Below are 16,275 nucleotides of genomic sequence, written 5' to 3'. Positions count from 1 at the left end.
CGTAACAGGCTTGGGAGATTAACACTGGTTGCTTCTAGATTTTGGTTTCTGGTTGCCTCATGCTGGCGAGTGTTTTTACTCTTTCACAATTAAACAGCTACGTCCCTCTGTTTTTGCTTTGTGTGGGGTGTACCTCCTCTTCACATATGTCATTCTCTCACACAACCAGCATGGGGGAAGGGTGTGTATATTTGTTCATGTGTGTTTTAATACGCAGTCTAGTTTTTTTTTTAAAGTGACATTCAATAATTAACTTTCACAATAGAGTGCTATAAAATGAGTGTTTATACACGGTGGTTGTATATTAACGTAACACTTAAGATAATTGCCACCTATTATCTTGCTGATCTGCTCGTTTTTGTTTTTAAAATAAGGTACCAGTGATCCTTATGTGAAGTTCAAACTTGAAGGAAAACAGCTCTATAAAACAAAAGTGATTTATAAAGACCTGAATCCACGGTGGAATGAGTCCTTCAGCTATGCCCTTCGAGACAGAGAGCATATCATTGAAGTTCGGGTAGGTATTGTTTGAATGGAAGTGCATTTTGTTACAATGCACGAGTGGCTTCTTACAGGAGCACACAATGTCTCTTTATGATACTAACGATGTTTCTAATATTTTTATAGGTGTATGATAAGAATCGGACTACTGATTTGTTCATGGGGTCCAGCACTATTCCCCTTAAAAGTCTTGAACTGTACAAGTGAGGAATATTTTATACATATATCTGTGTGTTTGTGTGTGTGCGTGCACGTGCGCACATATGTACATATGGTAACATATACATTTTGTTCATTTAAATTTCAGTTTGTTAATTTTCATAACGATATCGAAAAGTGGTCCTCATTTTTAATCTCCATATCCCTCTGTCTTTTCACAGAACGTATGAAATGGAGTTGCATCTTGAGGATCCAAAAAGTAAAGAAGTTGACATGGGAGTCGTTTTTGTTGACATTTGCTTAATGTTTAGAGATGCCACCATCAAAAGAAGCCCTGCTGTAAGAGTGATATTATTACTCAAATATTTGTTGAATCAGTTGATGACCTTAGTCTTTCCCGAATTGTTCTGATTTGTGTATTTTCCCTCCATAGAGATGGCCACAAAGAAAGAACAAGGTATGGATTTTTACATCATTACATAAACTTGCTTTGTTGAAATTGTATCGGAAATGCCATTAGTAGTCCTCGTTCAACTTGTCATTGACATGGCAGTGCTCACGGTTCCCCCAATCTAAGGCACTAGGGGGCAGTAGCTCACTGTAATATGGTGCAACAAAGAATGAGGCGTATGCTCAGGACTTAGGCTTTTGTGTGTAACCTTGGTTTCAGTACAGCCTATTTCTTTTGTGGTTTTATCCTGAACCTTTTTTTGCAATGCATATTATTTTCATTAGTCTAATTTGCTGTGAAACATGTACAGTACAATATTACATTCTGATCAAATCAAAAATAATAATATTGACTGAATATGTTGTCTCGGAAGAGCCCTTAGATGCGTATTACAGAGCAGTATTTGGATTTGTAGTATACAAAGTTCCATCTCTTCTCTAGTGGGTTTCGATATATTGCAGCTGTAATTAGATGCAGTGTGAAATAGGAGGGTTGCTGTTTGGGTATCACACTGCAGCGAGTGGGTTTATATTCACACCTATGTAGTCACTACATCTGCCACTGTGCAGTCTCTTGATGGTCTAGTAGACAATCTCAATTTGAAATTAGATGACAAAAGAATTAAACCATTTTCATACACATTGTAGGTTATCCACTGCAGATGGTTAAAGATACTCAAAGGGAGACAAACATGTGCAATGGGACTCTTCACAATGTTCTGCTTGCCGAAATCACAGTGCTAATTTAACAATGTAACAATGTCATTTTTCCCCCCCATTTCATTTTTGTCAAACGTACAATATCTTATTGCATTTAACACCTATCCTGGAAGTGCTGAATACCCAGCTCTTACGGCTCTACTCCCCCTCTTTCAGAACATAGTTTTCTCCCTGTGTGTTTACCACCACAGATACAGGGAATGGCAAGTGCCTAAGTAAAAACTCTGCTGTGTGATAGTGTTTCAAACAGGAGGGGGTCGTATGGGAGAAGTGGGAGGGAGGGCTCGGCTGTTCGAGGCATGTTGCCAGTGTGGGATGCCTAAGATCGGCAACGCTGATAATTCCCAGGCATAGCGGGCAATAACCCAGATGTTAGGATGTAATATCGCAGCTGTGGATGGACAGTGCTGAGGTACCAGCCAAATGGACCTGGGTCTGAGCTCATCGCGCTTGTCCCCATGCTGTCCCACCATATGGAAGCAATCGCACAGCCCTTTTAGAACCAGGAATAGATTCTCTTTAGGGGCCACTTACAGTTAAGTGGAATTGTTTTATTGGCCGCTGAGATAGAAATGTGTCCAAGATAAACACTTGGGATGACTTGGCTGAGGCCTGTTTTATATCGCTTCTCCACTCCCTCTGTTCCTCTTTCTTTTGAAGGGGGCTGATATTTATAGGGCTGTGCCTGTGGTATTCCATGTTAATTCGGGTCCCTGAGATGTGCTTTGATCCCCCCCGGATTGGGTGGCAATGTGGGTTGTGACCCTGTAGTGAAGAGGAGGGGCCGGAGTGGCAGGGGAGTTGTAGTGGAGGCTGTTTGAAGCAGCGTCGCCGGGGCAGTGGAAAGGAGGTGGGCAATCAAAGAGGCTAGAAGCAGATTACGGCCCTGCTCTTTAATTACAGTCAGCCCTACACAACCTCTTTGCTGTTTGTTTTTACAGCCCTGGCCTATCACCGCACAGCCTCACGGGAACTCTAACATGGACACGTATCAAGGCCTCTCGCTCTCACTCCCTCTGTGAACCACGGCAGGAGGAGGGGAATTATTTTGCCGGGCCTTGTCCTTGATTTCACACGAGTTCTCGAATGCACAACACTTTTGTTAGCTTCGTAGATTCACTAGTGCAGAAAAAACTTGTTGGTTGGTTAAAATTAAAATCGAATGATTTTGCCCACGTGCAGTAAACTCCGATGCTGCGCCATATACATACGGCATGTATGCATAATTTGCTGATGGGAGAGAGCTGTGTGGTTTGCATCATTACTCACTGTTGCCTGCTGTCTCTGGTGCAGTATGCCAAGTGTCCTGCCTCCCCACACTCAGTCTGGGAGCCAGTGATGAGTGGGACTGTCACAGCCAGGGACATCTGGCTGCTCGCTGACGTTCCTCTCTTCCTCTCCCTCTCTCTCTCTCTACAGGAGCCTCCGTGGTGTGGCTCGCCTGTCAGTAGAGAGATGTGCTAATGTGCTCCAACAGAGATGTGCTGTATAGTGTAAACCTTTGTCCTACTTTCATACACTCTGTGAACATGATGAGGTGCCAGGGCCGAGGCAGGAGCAGGTGAACTAGAGGGGAGCACACAGAACTCCCACACACTGTAACTGTTTTTGTGTATCTTTGCCCCCCAGCAGCAGAACCAGGCCGCAACACCCCAGCGGTCGGCAGAAGCACCCAAGAATCAGAAGAAGAACCGGATGTGGACCGGGGTGCTCGGTGTCACCTTGGTTGAGGGACTGGACCTGCCAAAGCATGGTCACGAGGACATTTATGTCCGCTTTCGCCTCGGTGATCAGAAATACAAGAGCAAGGTTTTACTCGTTTTTTAATTTTTTTTTAACCTTCTCTTTCCCTTTTTAATGTCTGCTTTTATACTCTTCTTCTTCCCAGCCCCTATCTCTTTACTTCCCTGCTTCTCTCGCAGCAGGTGCCTGTCAGTGACTCACCTCCACCTTGGCTCACTGGGCCATGGCAGAGGCAGCTCATTAGAATGGGCAAGGCTGCCACTCACTTCTCCCTGTGCTTCGGGTGCTGGGCTTCATTGCCTTCATTTGCATACCCAGCATGCCCCTGTTCATCTACCTGTACTTGCCCCCCCCCCTCCCCCCCATCCCCCACTGATGATTCTATGGTGCACTTGTCTTGTGTTGTCGTGTTATTTCTTTGTAAACGTCTCTGCTTTCCTCTCTGCTTGTTTGTTTGTTGGACAAAGCTGATTCTAATTGGAAGCTGTCAGTGTTTACAATCCCAGAGTGGCTACTGAGGTGTGCACATACAAGCGCACACAAACAAGAGACACGAACAACACACCTCTCTTTCTCCCTCTCCTGCCTCGTTCTGGCTGGACTGAATGAGGACTTAATCCACCTGTCATGCAGTAGCTGCTCAGTCTGATAATGCATTAGACCTGACATTGCGTCAATGTCTGTTTGTGTGTGTGTGTGTGTGTGTGAGAGAGAGTGTGTCTTCATGTTAGTGTATGTGCTGAATCTGTGTCTTTACTGCCAGAGCGTTTGCATTCAGGCCAATCCCCAGTGGAGAGAGCAGTTTGACTTCAATCAGTTTGAGGATACCCCAGACCCTCTGCAGGTAGAGGTGTACTCAAAGAGGGGGAGGAAGGCTGAGGAATCATGGGGCATGTGAGTATTTCCTGGTGGATAGTGTTCATTTTACTCACATGGGCTCCTACACAGAACTACTTGGCAGAACATGTTACAATCGACTATTTTTCTTATGCGACTCAGGTTTGAGGTTGACCTATCAAGGCTTCCATTTAACGAGAAGCAGCTCTTCACTCATGTGCTGGACCCAGGCAAGGGCAGGCTGGTGTTTCTGGTCACTCTCAGACCGTGCTGGGGAGTGTCCATCTCTGACATTGAAACAGCTCTTTTGGAGAAGCCTGAAGAGAGAAGCCAAGTTGTGGAGAAATTTGTAAGTTATCTTTGTTTTAGTTTATTTTTATGTAAACATAGGGGTCCCCAAATATAGGTATAACATCTTTCTGCCATTTATAGTTCAGTTAGATCGTACTGTCAGCTGATTCAGCAAGTGACGGTGGACACGTTTACAATAACATTAAAGGTCACATATTATGCTAAATGCACCTTTTAAATGTGTTCTAACATATCCATGGGTCCACGGTGTGCCTAGAGACTGCCAAAATATATAAAAAAATAACAATCTCTCCTTTTCTCACTCTCCCCCTTTCTGAAACCCCCACCCCTCCCCCCCAATATACTCCAGTCAGAATTCTCGCCGACTATTACGTAATAGTCGGCACAGCCACATCCCCATATTTTCTTTATATGTCCATGCTTCCCCCCAGAAACGTCCACCATGCACTAGTCTATGATAACCCCACCCCCCCATTTCTTATTGGTCCACGGCCCCGAGATCCGATGTAAAATTTTCCGAGCGACAGCCATGTTGTTTTCCCCGCTAAGCGACAAGATGCCCTTAGTACAGCCTGAATGTTACATACACCAACACAGAATGCTTTTGCTCATACTCCACTAATTTATCTCAACCACAGCAGTCTATTAATGCCTCGTTTTTAATAACACAACGGATAGGAAGCTACCTGTGCTTTTTTTTTAAACGGTGAAACTAAAATAATAGTTTTTATTGGTAGTTTTGCCTGACTGGTGTATAGCTATTAGCTTTGGGACAAGCAACCAGCTTTTGCTCATAACACGCTGTTTATATTCCCCACAGCAGTCTGAAAATGACTTGTTTTTAACATGACAAAGGATGGGAAGATATTCCTGTAGAAATCACACTTTGAAGCTACTGTTTTCACTGGTTTAAATCGTCTGAGTCTTATTTTTAGCGTTAGCGCCCATGTAGCTTCGGTTGTAGCACCAAGTTTTGCTCCTAATACACTAACTTAGCTTTCCCCTTGCAGTCTAATAATGCCTCGTTTTTAATAACACAACGGATAGGAAGCTACCTGTGCTTTTTTTTAAAATAAAATAATAATTTTTATTGGTAGTTTTGACTGACTGGTGTATAGCTATTAGCTTTGGGACAAGCAACCAGCTATGGTTTAGCTCCGGGTAAACACTGGCCCAATCCCAATTGACTCCCTAGGCACTCCCACTCCGTGAGCGAGTGTCACTCGCTGTGGAGTCACACTCGCGGCTGTGAAGTGCCACTCGATCATTAAGGGCGAGGGTATAACAACGGTGCGGCTTTGGCAAGCCCTCGCCTTTGTCAGACAGAAACAGGAAGAAACCTAGAGACACTAGTTTGTTAAGTCTTTATTTCTCACCCTAAAATACAATTCCACCACATTTATATTTGACCTGAAACACTCTTTACGTTCACATAGGCTACGCATGTGAGAGTAAAATGTAGTATTGAATAAAAACAAACTCACTCCCATGCTTTTTTGGCTGCATAATTTATTTGTTGTTAAATATTTTCTAACTGCATATTCTCAATTTTACCAGCTCAATCTGTAGTGGAAAAACGGGTGTTTGATCCGCTGTTTAATTATCCTTTTAGTTTACATGCACAGCAGCATACAAAACCAGGGAAAAGAACAATAGTCTGCTAAAGCATGTATTACACTTGTCATGATACGTTAATCTGCCATTACGACCGGCGAATCGCGGCAGTTAATTAGCGTGCATAAATTATAATGCACTGCAAGGGTAGTCATAAATAAGAAAAGTCATGCGCTCCAGCTGACTGACGTCACCGCCGCTATTACTACCCCTCATCGGCTTTAAATAACAGTAACACAAATCTTACTAACAATATAAGGAAATAATAATCACTGTCCCTTATTAACTTGTGGGCATTTTCTTCATCCACGGTCCGAAAAAACACTAAAGGTAGACAAGTGGCATAATCAAATCAACAAGTGTAAAACAACATGTTCGTTCCGATATTGTAGGCTACCCTCCGGTTCCGTCATTTAGGGCTATGCATAAAAATAATCAATCAAATGTCTGTTTGAGGTAAGTAGGCTATACGTTTCGTTTATAATTCGGGAAACAAACTCCATGGAACTCTCATTTGTAGGTTTGGCTCTTCCATTCCGGACATAATTGATTGGCAGACACCTGTGTGAAACGTAGGGCTGAGCCAACATCGATGCAGACTCGGTGATCGAGGGCTTTATAACCCACTTACACTCAAGGCTCGGTGGTTTGGGACGACACTCAATATGGCGGGCCCTCCCCACGAACGCGCAAACGGAGGGATAGTGGATAGGGATAGGGATAGGGTGTAGGGGGTGGATCTAGATTGGGCCACTGTGTTCGCAGTCACGCAGTGTCTCTCTAGTATCGAGAGAGCACGGCAGAGACGGTGGGAGAGCCCCATGGACATATAAAGAAAGCCCGGCAGAGAGGTGGGAGGGGCCAGCCAGATCGCACAAATATAGGTCATCCTGAGACCAGAGGACAATCAGGGTATAGAGGCTTGCTACAATAAATGATCTGAACAGGGTTTTTCAGCAAACATCTAAAAAAATAAGTATTAGGGACTACTTAGACCATAATAAATTGACAGCTAAGTGCATAATATGTGAGCTTTAATATAATTCTATTACACAACAGGTTTTGATAAGATAAATTTTAAGGGGTACATATATTATCCATGCCCCAAGCGGAATTTTCAATTACATGTTTTAGATTATTTTTTATTTATTTTTCAGAGCTTAAAGAACACACACCAGCACTGTGGTGAGGTTGGCTTACTTCAGGTCAAAGTTATAAGGGCAAATGATCTTCAAGCAACAGACCTCAACGGTAATTCATCCATAACAAACAATTAACTCATCCTGATCAGGGCTTTTTCTTTAAATTAAATTAATAAAACACTTCTTTGTCATCTGCAGGGAAAAGCAACCCCTTCTGTGTAGTTGAGCTCGGTAACAGCAAGCTACAAACTCACACACTCTACAAGACTGTAAATCCGGAGTGGAACAAAGCCATTACGTTGTAAGTAAGACATCTGTAAAAGAAATACAAGACTGCTGTCTTATTGTATTGTATTGTATCGATTGTAAAAATTTTATTTAACCTCTTGTGTTACAAGAATGTCTTCTAATGTGTTTTATGTATTTTAATCTTGCCCCTGTAAAGCACTTTGAATGGCCTTGTGTTTGAATTGTGCTGTATAAATAAACTTGCCTTGCCTTGCCTTGCCTTGCCTTACAGCCCAATTAAGGACATTCATGATCTGATAGAGTTGACCGTTTTTGATGAAAATGGAGACAAAGCCCCAACCGTTTTGGGGAAAATAGTCATTCCATTACTGACTGTAAGTTTGTTTATGATCAGCCACTATATTACTAGGGATTGTAACAGGATTGAATGAGCTAATATTTGTAAAATATTAATATATAATATACAAACATATTTTCCTTACAGGTTCAGAATGGGCAGGAGACATGTCTGTCCTTGAAGAAAGAAAACCTGGGAAGTGCATCTAAAGGAACCATCACACTGGTGATGGATGTTATCTACAACAAAGTAAGATCCCAACTAAAAATCTCCAAGCTTGTTAGATAGGTTATAATGTTGTACATCATACACTGTGAAGTTAAAAAGTAGTAAACTATGGTGTTTTTTTTTGTTATTATTTTTGTGTTGCAGGTCAGAGCTGCAATCAAAACCTTTCAGCCGAAGGAAACCAAACTAATGGAGGGAAACGCAAAGTTCTCTAAAAAGGTTATCTGCATTGAGGTTTTTAGCTGACTTTTTTCCACAAATGGATTTTCCCCCTCCCATAACGCTAATAAAGTAGCCACAACAAAGCTACCCACGGTCACAGTTTGAATCGGACATAGTCAAACCAATTTGTTTAATTGGCTTTAAACATTTGACTTCACAAGTAACAAAAAAGGATTGTAAAGCCGATTCAACCTCATTGCAAAGTCATAAACATTATGTCCAGTATCAAATGATACTAACTGGTGTTTTGTTCCAATTATAGGTTCTTGCCCGGAATATATATCGGGTCAGAAAAATCAGCACGGCAGTTCTGTACACGTTACAGTACATTAAAAGCTGTTTTCAATGGGAGAGCACGCAACGGAGTCTAATAGCCTTTCTGGTAAGTCATTGCCTCACGTTAATGAACTCTCTTTAAGCCTTGGGGCGAACAAGTTTTGTCCCATTTCACTGCAGCCCAGTTTTTTAACTCTTTCATTTTATGTGATTTAGAATCTTTTGGTTTTAGACATGTTCTCTCTCTGCCAGTCTTTTCCCATGAAAATAAATGGCTGTTTTTTTTTATGTTATCCCATGCTTTGTGATGGATGTGTCTTATCCTTTAAATCAAACCCCACTTGGCTTTCCTTCAGTTCTGATGACATTAGAGTATATTTGAAGGGGTGGGGTTTGAGCGTTTGTACATCTGACTTTCTTAGCAAAGCCTTTTCTAACCCGGGGGACGGTGTAAGGAGGATCACAGTCTCGGCTTACTTGGGCGGAGGAGTGACAGTCTGCCTCCGAGATTTGAACCTTGTTTAAATGTCTCTGTTTAGCTGTTTTTAATGAGGCTATGTGATCTAAGGTCCTAAGCTTAAATAATCTTAAATCACCCGGTGAATCCCCCTCAGTACAGCGCATGTAATGTCATGATTAAGAGTGTACACTTGCCACTAAAGCCCTGCCAGCACCGTGTCAGGGTGAGGAAGCGGTCACAGACAGGGTGTGTGAAGAACTCGCCTTTCAACGCCTTTTTCTTCTGTCTGCTCTGTCTCAGAATGACATGCAATTCATACCTGCTGTATTCTATAAGCCCTTCACACTGATCCCGAGGTGCAAATCCCCCCAGGCAATGGCCAGGGCTCAATGTATCACTGCCTTTAGAACAGCAAGGCACACACACACAGACAGGCGGGCAGACCCACAGACAGGAAGCTGGAGAACAATGCAGTCGATTGTATAAGGATAGAGTGGGAGGCAGGCTACTATCTGGGAAAAGAAAGTTGGAGTGTGTGGAAAGGAGGAAGACAGTTTGGTAAGAGGAGTGCGTTTCTTGGAAGGCAGATAGCGAGAGACTTTGGGGCAGGAGAGCAGGAGGATAGGCAGGCTGACAGGTGACAGGTCAGCGGGACGGGGCCATCTTCTTCCACCTATAATTAGATCCTCTGCAGGTGATGGGAGTGTGTGGTGGCACACTCTAATCTTCCATTTCCACTTTCTACTCCACCTGCTGTTTAGGAGTCCAGCACACAAAATAGAGATCTTTAGATGGAAGGAAAAAAGACTCACAATTCTCACCAGGATCCTCATTGTTACTGTATAATGTAGAGCTTCCCCAATCTTATTTTTGTCATCTTGTGTGTGTCATCTGCTCCCTGTCAGTGAAGAAGGTCATTCTTGACATTGAACTGCAAAGCTGCAGTTATTAAACCCCAACCATTCCTCTTATTTGAAACGACTGCTCTGTTTTTAAAACACAGACACTGGTGCACTGGTTGATATTTTTAAAAGCAGACAGTGCCAGGGTAGTTAAATTACACCTTTGTCTGCTGCAAAGAGGTTTGCTTCAAACAAGTGTTGAAATGTGCATGGTGAGAAGTGACCAAACAGAGTGAATCTGATGCAGTGTATTCATCACCTACTCATCAGCGGACTTCAACAAGCAAAACGTACCTTTTTTTTCAATGATTCACTACATCCTCAACGAGTAACTAGCACGGTGAAACATGCAAATCACATGTAAATATTGCGTAGTAGCAAGAAAAAAGTCAGCGAGGGCAACAGCAAGGTCTTCACTGACCGTCTTTACAAGCCGAGTGCCGTGCCACTATCCACACTAGTGCCCCTGCCCAATCCAATCCCAGTCGCGAGTACAACCACTCCTCCTCCTCCTCCTCCTAAGTCATCATTAGCAATTAGGTTAGTGTTTGGAGCTGTCTAAAGCAGCATGCCACCATGTGCCTTAATGAAAGCAGCTCCCACTCCTATCTTTATATCTTTAGGCAGTGGTAATAAGGTAACTGTTTCAGACATTGACAGATGGCCTCTGCTTGCCTCTCAGATGTGCATAATTATACCACTAGTGTCTGCTCTTTTCCACTGTGGCAGGCAAAGCGCAGGGCTTCTCAGGGTATGCCAGTAGGAAACGATGCAGCGGTGGGTCTAGCTTTAATATACATTACAATACATTATTTATCAAGCAGGCAGACCAGTCCTACCCTTTTACACCATATACATCCTGTAATGCATTACCGCTGCTGTGGTTTCTACTGGGACTGCGGGACGCTCGCGTAGTGCTTTACCAGGAATACTTAGCCATTATATCACCGAGTCCCACAGGCCAATTTTCTGACCTCCACACAGCATGCAGTCTACATTTGTATCCTGTTTATGTAGATTCATGTATGCATTATGAGGTGGTTGTTGCTGTGTGTGGTGTGTAAGGTATTCAAATTCTGCATGAAGGATCACTGCTCCGGTTCACATTAACCAATTGGATGGGAATGTGAATTATTTTCTGTTTTGTGGGGTGTTCTTTTCTCATATCAAAATAACTGTTCCTTTACGAGTGGTTATCAGAAAAGTACACTTCCATGAACATTTAAATGTATCATTTACAGATTGATGGCGTATTTGGTTTTCTGCTTCTACTGGCTGTTAGTGTGTTAGAGGAAACCCTGTTACTTGCAGTATCGTCACTGTTTGCGAGCGCAAGAGGCTACTTGTTTTGATTTGTGCAGTCTCATCATAAGCAGTCCATACGGTTTGAAACTGCTTTCGATGTGTTGCTGTTTTAAAATAGTCTCTCTCTAATTAGGTAATGTTAGGAAAAAAAAACTTTCTCACGCATTTAAACAAAGTTCTGGCAAATCCCCCTAAACATTACAGAAATACAAACAAGATATTTGGGTTTTTTTCCACCCCTCTTCTTGTTTATGCTACAGTAATGAGCCTAGGATCTGCACTTTTCAAGAGTCTGACAACAGCATGTTCCTTTCTGTGAGGGAGAGGAAATGTGACAGCTAAAATCTTCATAAAATAACGGCCCTTAGATGTGCTTTTCACTAAGACTGAGCGAGATGAATGTGCTATACATCAGCAGTGACTGCAGAGGGGTCACCCAGAGTTCTTTGCTGCACACAAGAACAGGACCTGTAGATGGAGCTACAGCACTGCTGGAAACGTGAACGGAAGGCGCTGGGGAGATCAGTTACTTTTCCCAACAGGAGCCATTTGTGGGAACAACTTGGGAGTAGATCCTCCATTCTGTGCAAAAGACCAAGAGACACAAGTTCCTTCCACAAAAAAAAAGAAAGGAAAAAAAGTTGCTAAACGTGCATGTATTAACCAGCCAAATTAATCTGCTTCAGAAGTTTAAAGTTGAGAACAATTTTGATTTTAGATGAAATGGATGAAAGTAAAAAAAGAAGAAAAAAAAAGGATCATTTACACTTGAAAGCTGATTTTGAGCTTTGCTGTCATTAGAGCGCTTTAAGTATTTAAGCAGAATTAATATTTTAACATACGAGGTACCTCATCTGTCAGGAGTTACGACTAGAAAGAAACCTGTGTACCTTTTTTTACGTGAGTATTTGAACAGTTTTTTCCTTTTTGACACTGCCAGGTAGCAACCGCTTTAGACATCATTTGACAGCCTGTGAAATGCTGATTGCCTCACATCACACACTGTAAAGATGGCATTTGATGAATGTTTGATGCGGTGCAGCTGTAAACACACTTGGCAGCTGCAACGGGCCTTTTTTTTGGGTGGTACTGATAGAATCATCGTCTCCCCCCAGATGAGGGGGGCAGGAGGACAGGGTCAGATCTGGCTCCAGAGGTCTCAGGAGACCACCTGTGTAGAGCTGCAGTGGTCTGGGGCCATTCACCAGAGCAACTAGCACCGGCCCCTTGATCAAAGACATAATCACAGTTGTCATAATTGTCCTTGTTAACACTGTCCCTGAAAATGAGATGCTTTAGTGAGTCTTGGGATCTGCTTTATCTGGTGGTTTTACTGCATTGCAGTGTGGCCGAGCTTTCTTAGTGAGAAACAGCAAGAGGACCCTGAGTGCACGGCTGTGAATTGTCTCCTTGATTCTGCTTTGCATCTGTTTTGTCTCTGATGAAAAAAAAAAAGTTTCTGGCCTCAAAGGAGTGTGTTCCTTCACTCTCATGGGGGTTACACTCTCCGTCCCCGCGGCTGTGGGAGTTCTCACGGACTGCGGTGGGAATGTGTTTAGTAGCGAAAATAAAGAAATGAAGACAGTTATAGTGATGTGTGTGTGTGTGTGTGTGTGTATTCATGGTTTTGAGTCTGAGATCTATTAATTATTAAATGATAGGCGACAACTACTCGCAAACTGCTCAGCACTGCCTCCTGATTTAACATAGTGGTATTATTTAGATGCCCTGAATGGCTATTGGTAGTTTGACAGCTCTAGAAGGTTGGCTGAATGCAGTGTGTGTCCTTGAAAACATGTCCCTTTATGAGTGGGATTAATAAGATTTCACTGCTAATATTCACTTCATTAGAGCTGCGAAAATTGTTCCCATTTTCAAATGCTTTTCACTTTTGAGAACACATTTTATTAAATTTGGGCTAACCAAATTCCTATTTATTATTAAGCATTCATTAAACAGCAGGAAGTTACTTTTAAGTACAAACAAGAGAACTGCCTTAAGATTTATAGTAGCTGAATGAATAAACACGTTGCCTCTTGGGAATGCAAGGTTTTATCTGTGCATCTGTTGTACTTGTACTGGTGTTTTTATCTTATGCTTGTTTTCAAAATAGATGAATATGCTCTTATGTTTAACCCCATTGCATGTGTGCCATCACAGTGACTCCCTTTTAACATTCTTGCCACCTTTACTAGTCACAGAGGACACCTCTCCCCAGGCAGCTGAGGCGGCGACCTAGTGTCCGCTCTTGTGTGTGTGTGTGTGTGTGTGTGTGTGTGTGTGTGTGTGTGTGTGTGTGTGTATGTGTATGTGTGTGTGGGGCTGTTCCGGGGCCACTCTCGGCCCTGGCGCGTTAACTTGCATGCAAACTGAGCTGACAGCGAGAGAGAGAGAGTCTATGCCACTCCTTCCCCACCTCAGGGGAAAAGGCTCGCATGGCAGATCTGTCACCCAGGAGGTCGCTCAGTGTTAACGCTCCCAACACGGATTAAACACTAGTGGCCAGTGCCGGAGTGCGGGGTCAGTGTATGGCCGCCACTGACAGGCACCACGGAGCCCCCGTCGACTGCCCCTGCTCCAGCTTCCATACTGGTGCTACTCTGGCCCTGGCATGTGTCAGACAGTTGGGGAGACAGCAGTCCAGAGCTGGCCCCCGTGAGCAAATGCTCATGCTTTGCTTCGCACGGGTCCTCTCTTCCTCAGTGCTTTGATAAAGAGCTGCTATCACTATTTGCACTGTACTGTGCAGGCGTCCTTACAAGCTGTGGCATTTGCTTATCATTATTTTTTTGCTGCAGCTAACCTTTCGTTTACAAATCAGAAACATTTGCGAATATTCTACTAGCTGAAATTAGAGTATACTATATAACAGTATGTTTCTACTATATAACAGTATTTTATAATTTATTTTTTATTTAGTATTTGTATTTGTCAGTGCTTATATTTAGCTATGGGTTTATAAGTAACATTTATTATTTTGTAACTTTTTATTCCATAAAGCTTCCATAAAGTAAAATAATATTAATAATTGAAAGCAAAGTGGAAAACCAATGAAGTATAGTAAGTAAAATACAGTATATATCATATAACATTTTTATTGTATTTTTATTTAAAATGTGTAAATTGTGCCACACTCCAAAACTTTTACAACTACATGCTTCTGCCCAACTGAAGAAGGACATAAGATTCTCCATTTTGTTGCTCTGGTTCAAAAGTAGTCTCTCCCTCTCTCTTCCTCCCTCTCGCTCCCCAGCCGATAAGACTTGAGCTGAGCATATGTGAAATATTTATTCAGTGTTAGCTCAGAGCACCATAGCTGCCCACACACTCTACCTGCCCCGAAGAGAAATCTTATCTGTGCTTCCTCTGCCTCCGACAAGCCCTGAAAGCCTGTCCCCACACTGGCCCGAGCTCAACACAAATTACATGTCTCATTGCTCTGCATTTACAGCTACTTTAAAGCCTGCCGCTCCAGTCCCCAACATAAGCCTCAGCCAGACTCTGTTTCAGCCCGACTGGAAAAAGACCCGCGTAAGCTAGGCTGCTACTTGTGCCTTTGATTCATTATTAATCTTGTTTTTGTTTGTGTATATTCCTTTAGTAAGTCATTCAGACTCATTTGTACTGCCCTTTATTTCACCCAGATAAAGAACATCTATTTCAGGGTAAAGACGATTCAAAAAGAGGTACCTCTTTATTTTGTCAAATAATATTCATTTCAATTAACTTTCTTAAATGTTTAAAATACCTTACTTACACATAGTCAGATGCAAGGATTCTCTCTCACACACACACACACACACACACACACACACACACACATACAAACACAAACCCTACAGCCTGTAGTAGTCAGTATTGTTAAACTCTTTCAGTATATGTTCACGTAATCTGGCATCCGTCCACAGCCCCCATGACTGACCCTCATAATGCTGGCTGGCGCTCTTCTCGCTTTGTTTAGCTTTCCAAGTGGAGTGCATCTGAAGAGAGTAGTGAGGATACGGCCAAGATTAGATCCTACGTGTTTTTGCATGATATCTCTAGTCTTAAAAATAAGGGTATTTTTCAAAACTACCTCATTAAAAAAATGTGGAACGTTTTATTTTTTCAAGGCAACAGTAATGATGTTGAATGACCCTGTGTGCTGTGACATTACATGAAATCGACCCCATCAACAGTATTATGTGCGTTATACTGATGTGATGCTTTTATTTAGTGTATAAGGAGAGCATTTGGCAGTCTGGTGGTTCGTCTGCCAGTCTGTAGTTTGGGTTGCTAGACTTGGCCTCCCCCTCCTCTGTTAATCAATTTAGAGGATGGTAGAAACTCTTATAGAGGGTGTCTTTGTCCCTTTGTTCCTGCTACGATCCCTTCTCCCTCTCCTGGGAGAGTGTGGGTGGTGGGAGCTGCCATGCTTGCTCAGCTTTAAGTTATTTTATTCACACTTTTAATCGCTGAGTGCTTTATTATTAGGTGCTGGATTCTGCTGGCCAGGGAATCTGCATGAGAAGGCGCAGAATGCATTTAGTGGAATCATATTAATGGCACTATAAAACAAATCTGTCAGGCTGTTCTTAACCCTGCTGGCAGAATTGCTCTGCCCAGGGTTGCCCCCTTCTCCAAGCGCTTACAGGTGGCTAAGGAGAGTGCATCTCCATCATCTACTCCAACGTGTGCTAATAGTTTTATTAATTCAGTCTTTTTTTCCCCTCTCTACGCACCCTGTGCATAATCATACAGACATTTTTCAGCTAAATGGTGTTTGTCAAGGGAGGTTTCCTACATTAGAGACACTCCTCCCAGACATAAAGACTAACA

General features: G+C 42.7%; 1 protein-coding gene across 3 annotated transcripts in view; it reads left to right on the top strand.

Annotated features, from left to right (window-relative positions):
• Window positions 1-16,275, top strand: part of mctp2a (multiple C2 domains, transmembrane 2a) — a 38,653-nt gene that overhangs the window by 8,974 nt on the left and 13,404 nt on the right. For 2 of the 3 annotated variants that reach the window (XM_080027108.1, XM_080027109.1), the window contains exons 4-16: window positions 375-517; window positions 628-704; window positions 882-999; window positions 1,094-1,117; window positions 3,460-3,639; window positions 4,337-4,467; window positions 4,573-4,759; window positions 7,494-7,587; window positions 7,677-7,779; window positions 7,999-8,101; window positions 8,212-8,313; window positions 8,437-8,511; window positions 8,777-8,896. In XM_080027108.1, coding sequence (XP_079883234.1) covers window positions 375-517; window positions 628-704; window positions 882-999; window positions 1,094-1,117; window positions 3,460-3,639; window positions 4,337-4,467; window positions 4,573-4,759; window positions 7,494-7,587; window positions 7,677-7,779; window positions 7,999-8,101; window positions 8,212-8,313; window positions 8,437-8,511; window positions 8,777-8,896 — 1,457 coding nt within the window. The remainder of the gene's footprint in view (window positions 1-374; window positions 518-627; window positions 705-881; window positions 1,000-1,093; window positions 1,118-3,459; window positions 3,640-4,336; window positions 4,468-4,572; window positions 4,760-7,493; window positions 7,588-7,676; window positions 7,780-7,998; window positions 8,102-8,211; window positions 8,314-8,436; window positions 8,512-8,776; window positions 8,897-16,275) is intronic. The other variant, XM_080027110.1, reaches the window with a different exon arrangement.

Source organism: Ammodytes marinus (assembly GCF_949987685.1).
Source record: "Ammodytes marinus genome assembly, chromosome: 5".
Classification (NCBI taxonomy): Eukaryota; Metazoa; Chordata; class Actinopteri; order Uranoscopiformes; family Ammodytidae; genus Ammodytes; species Ammodytes marinus.
The sequence above is the reverse complement of the archived record's forward strand: the minus strand, read 5'-3'. Positions and strand labels throughout refer to the sequence as shown.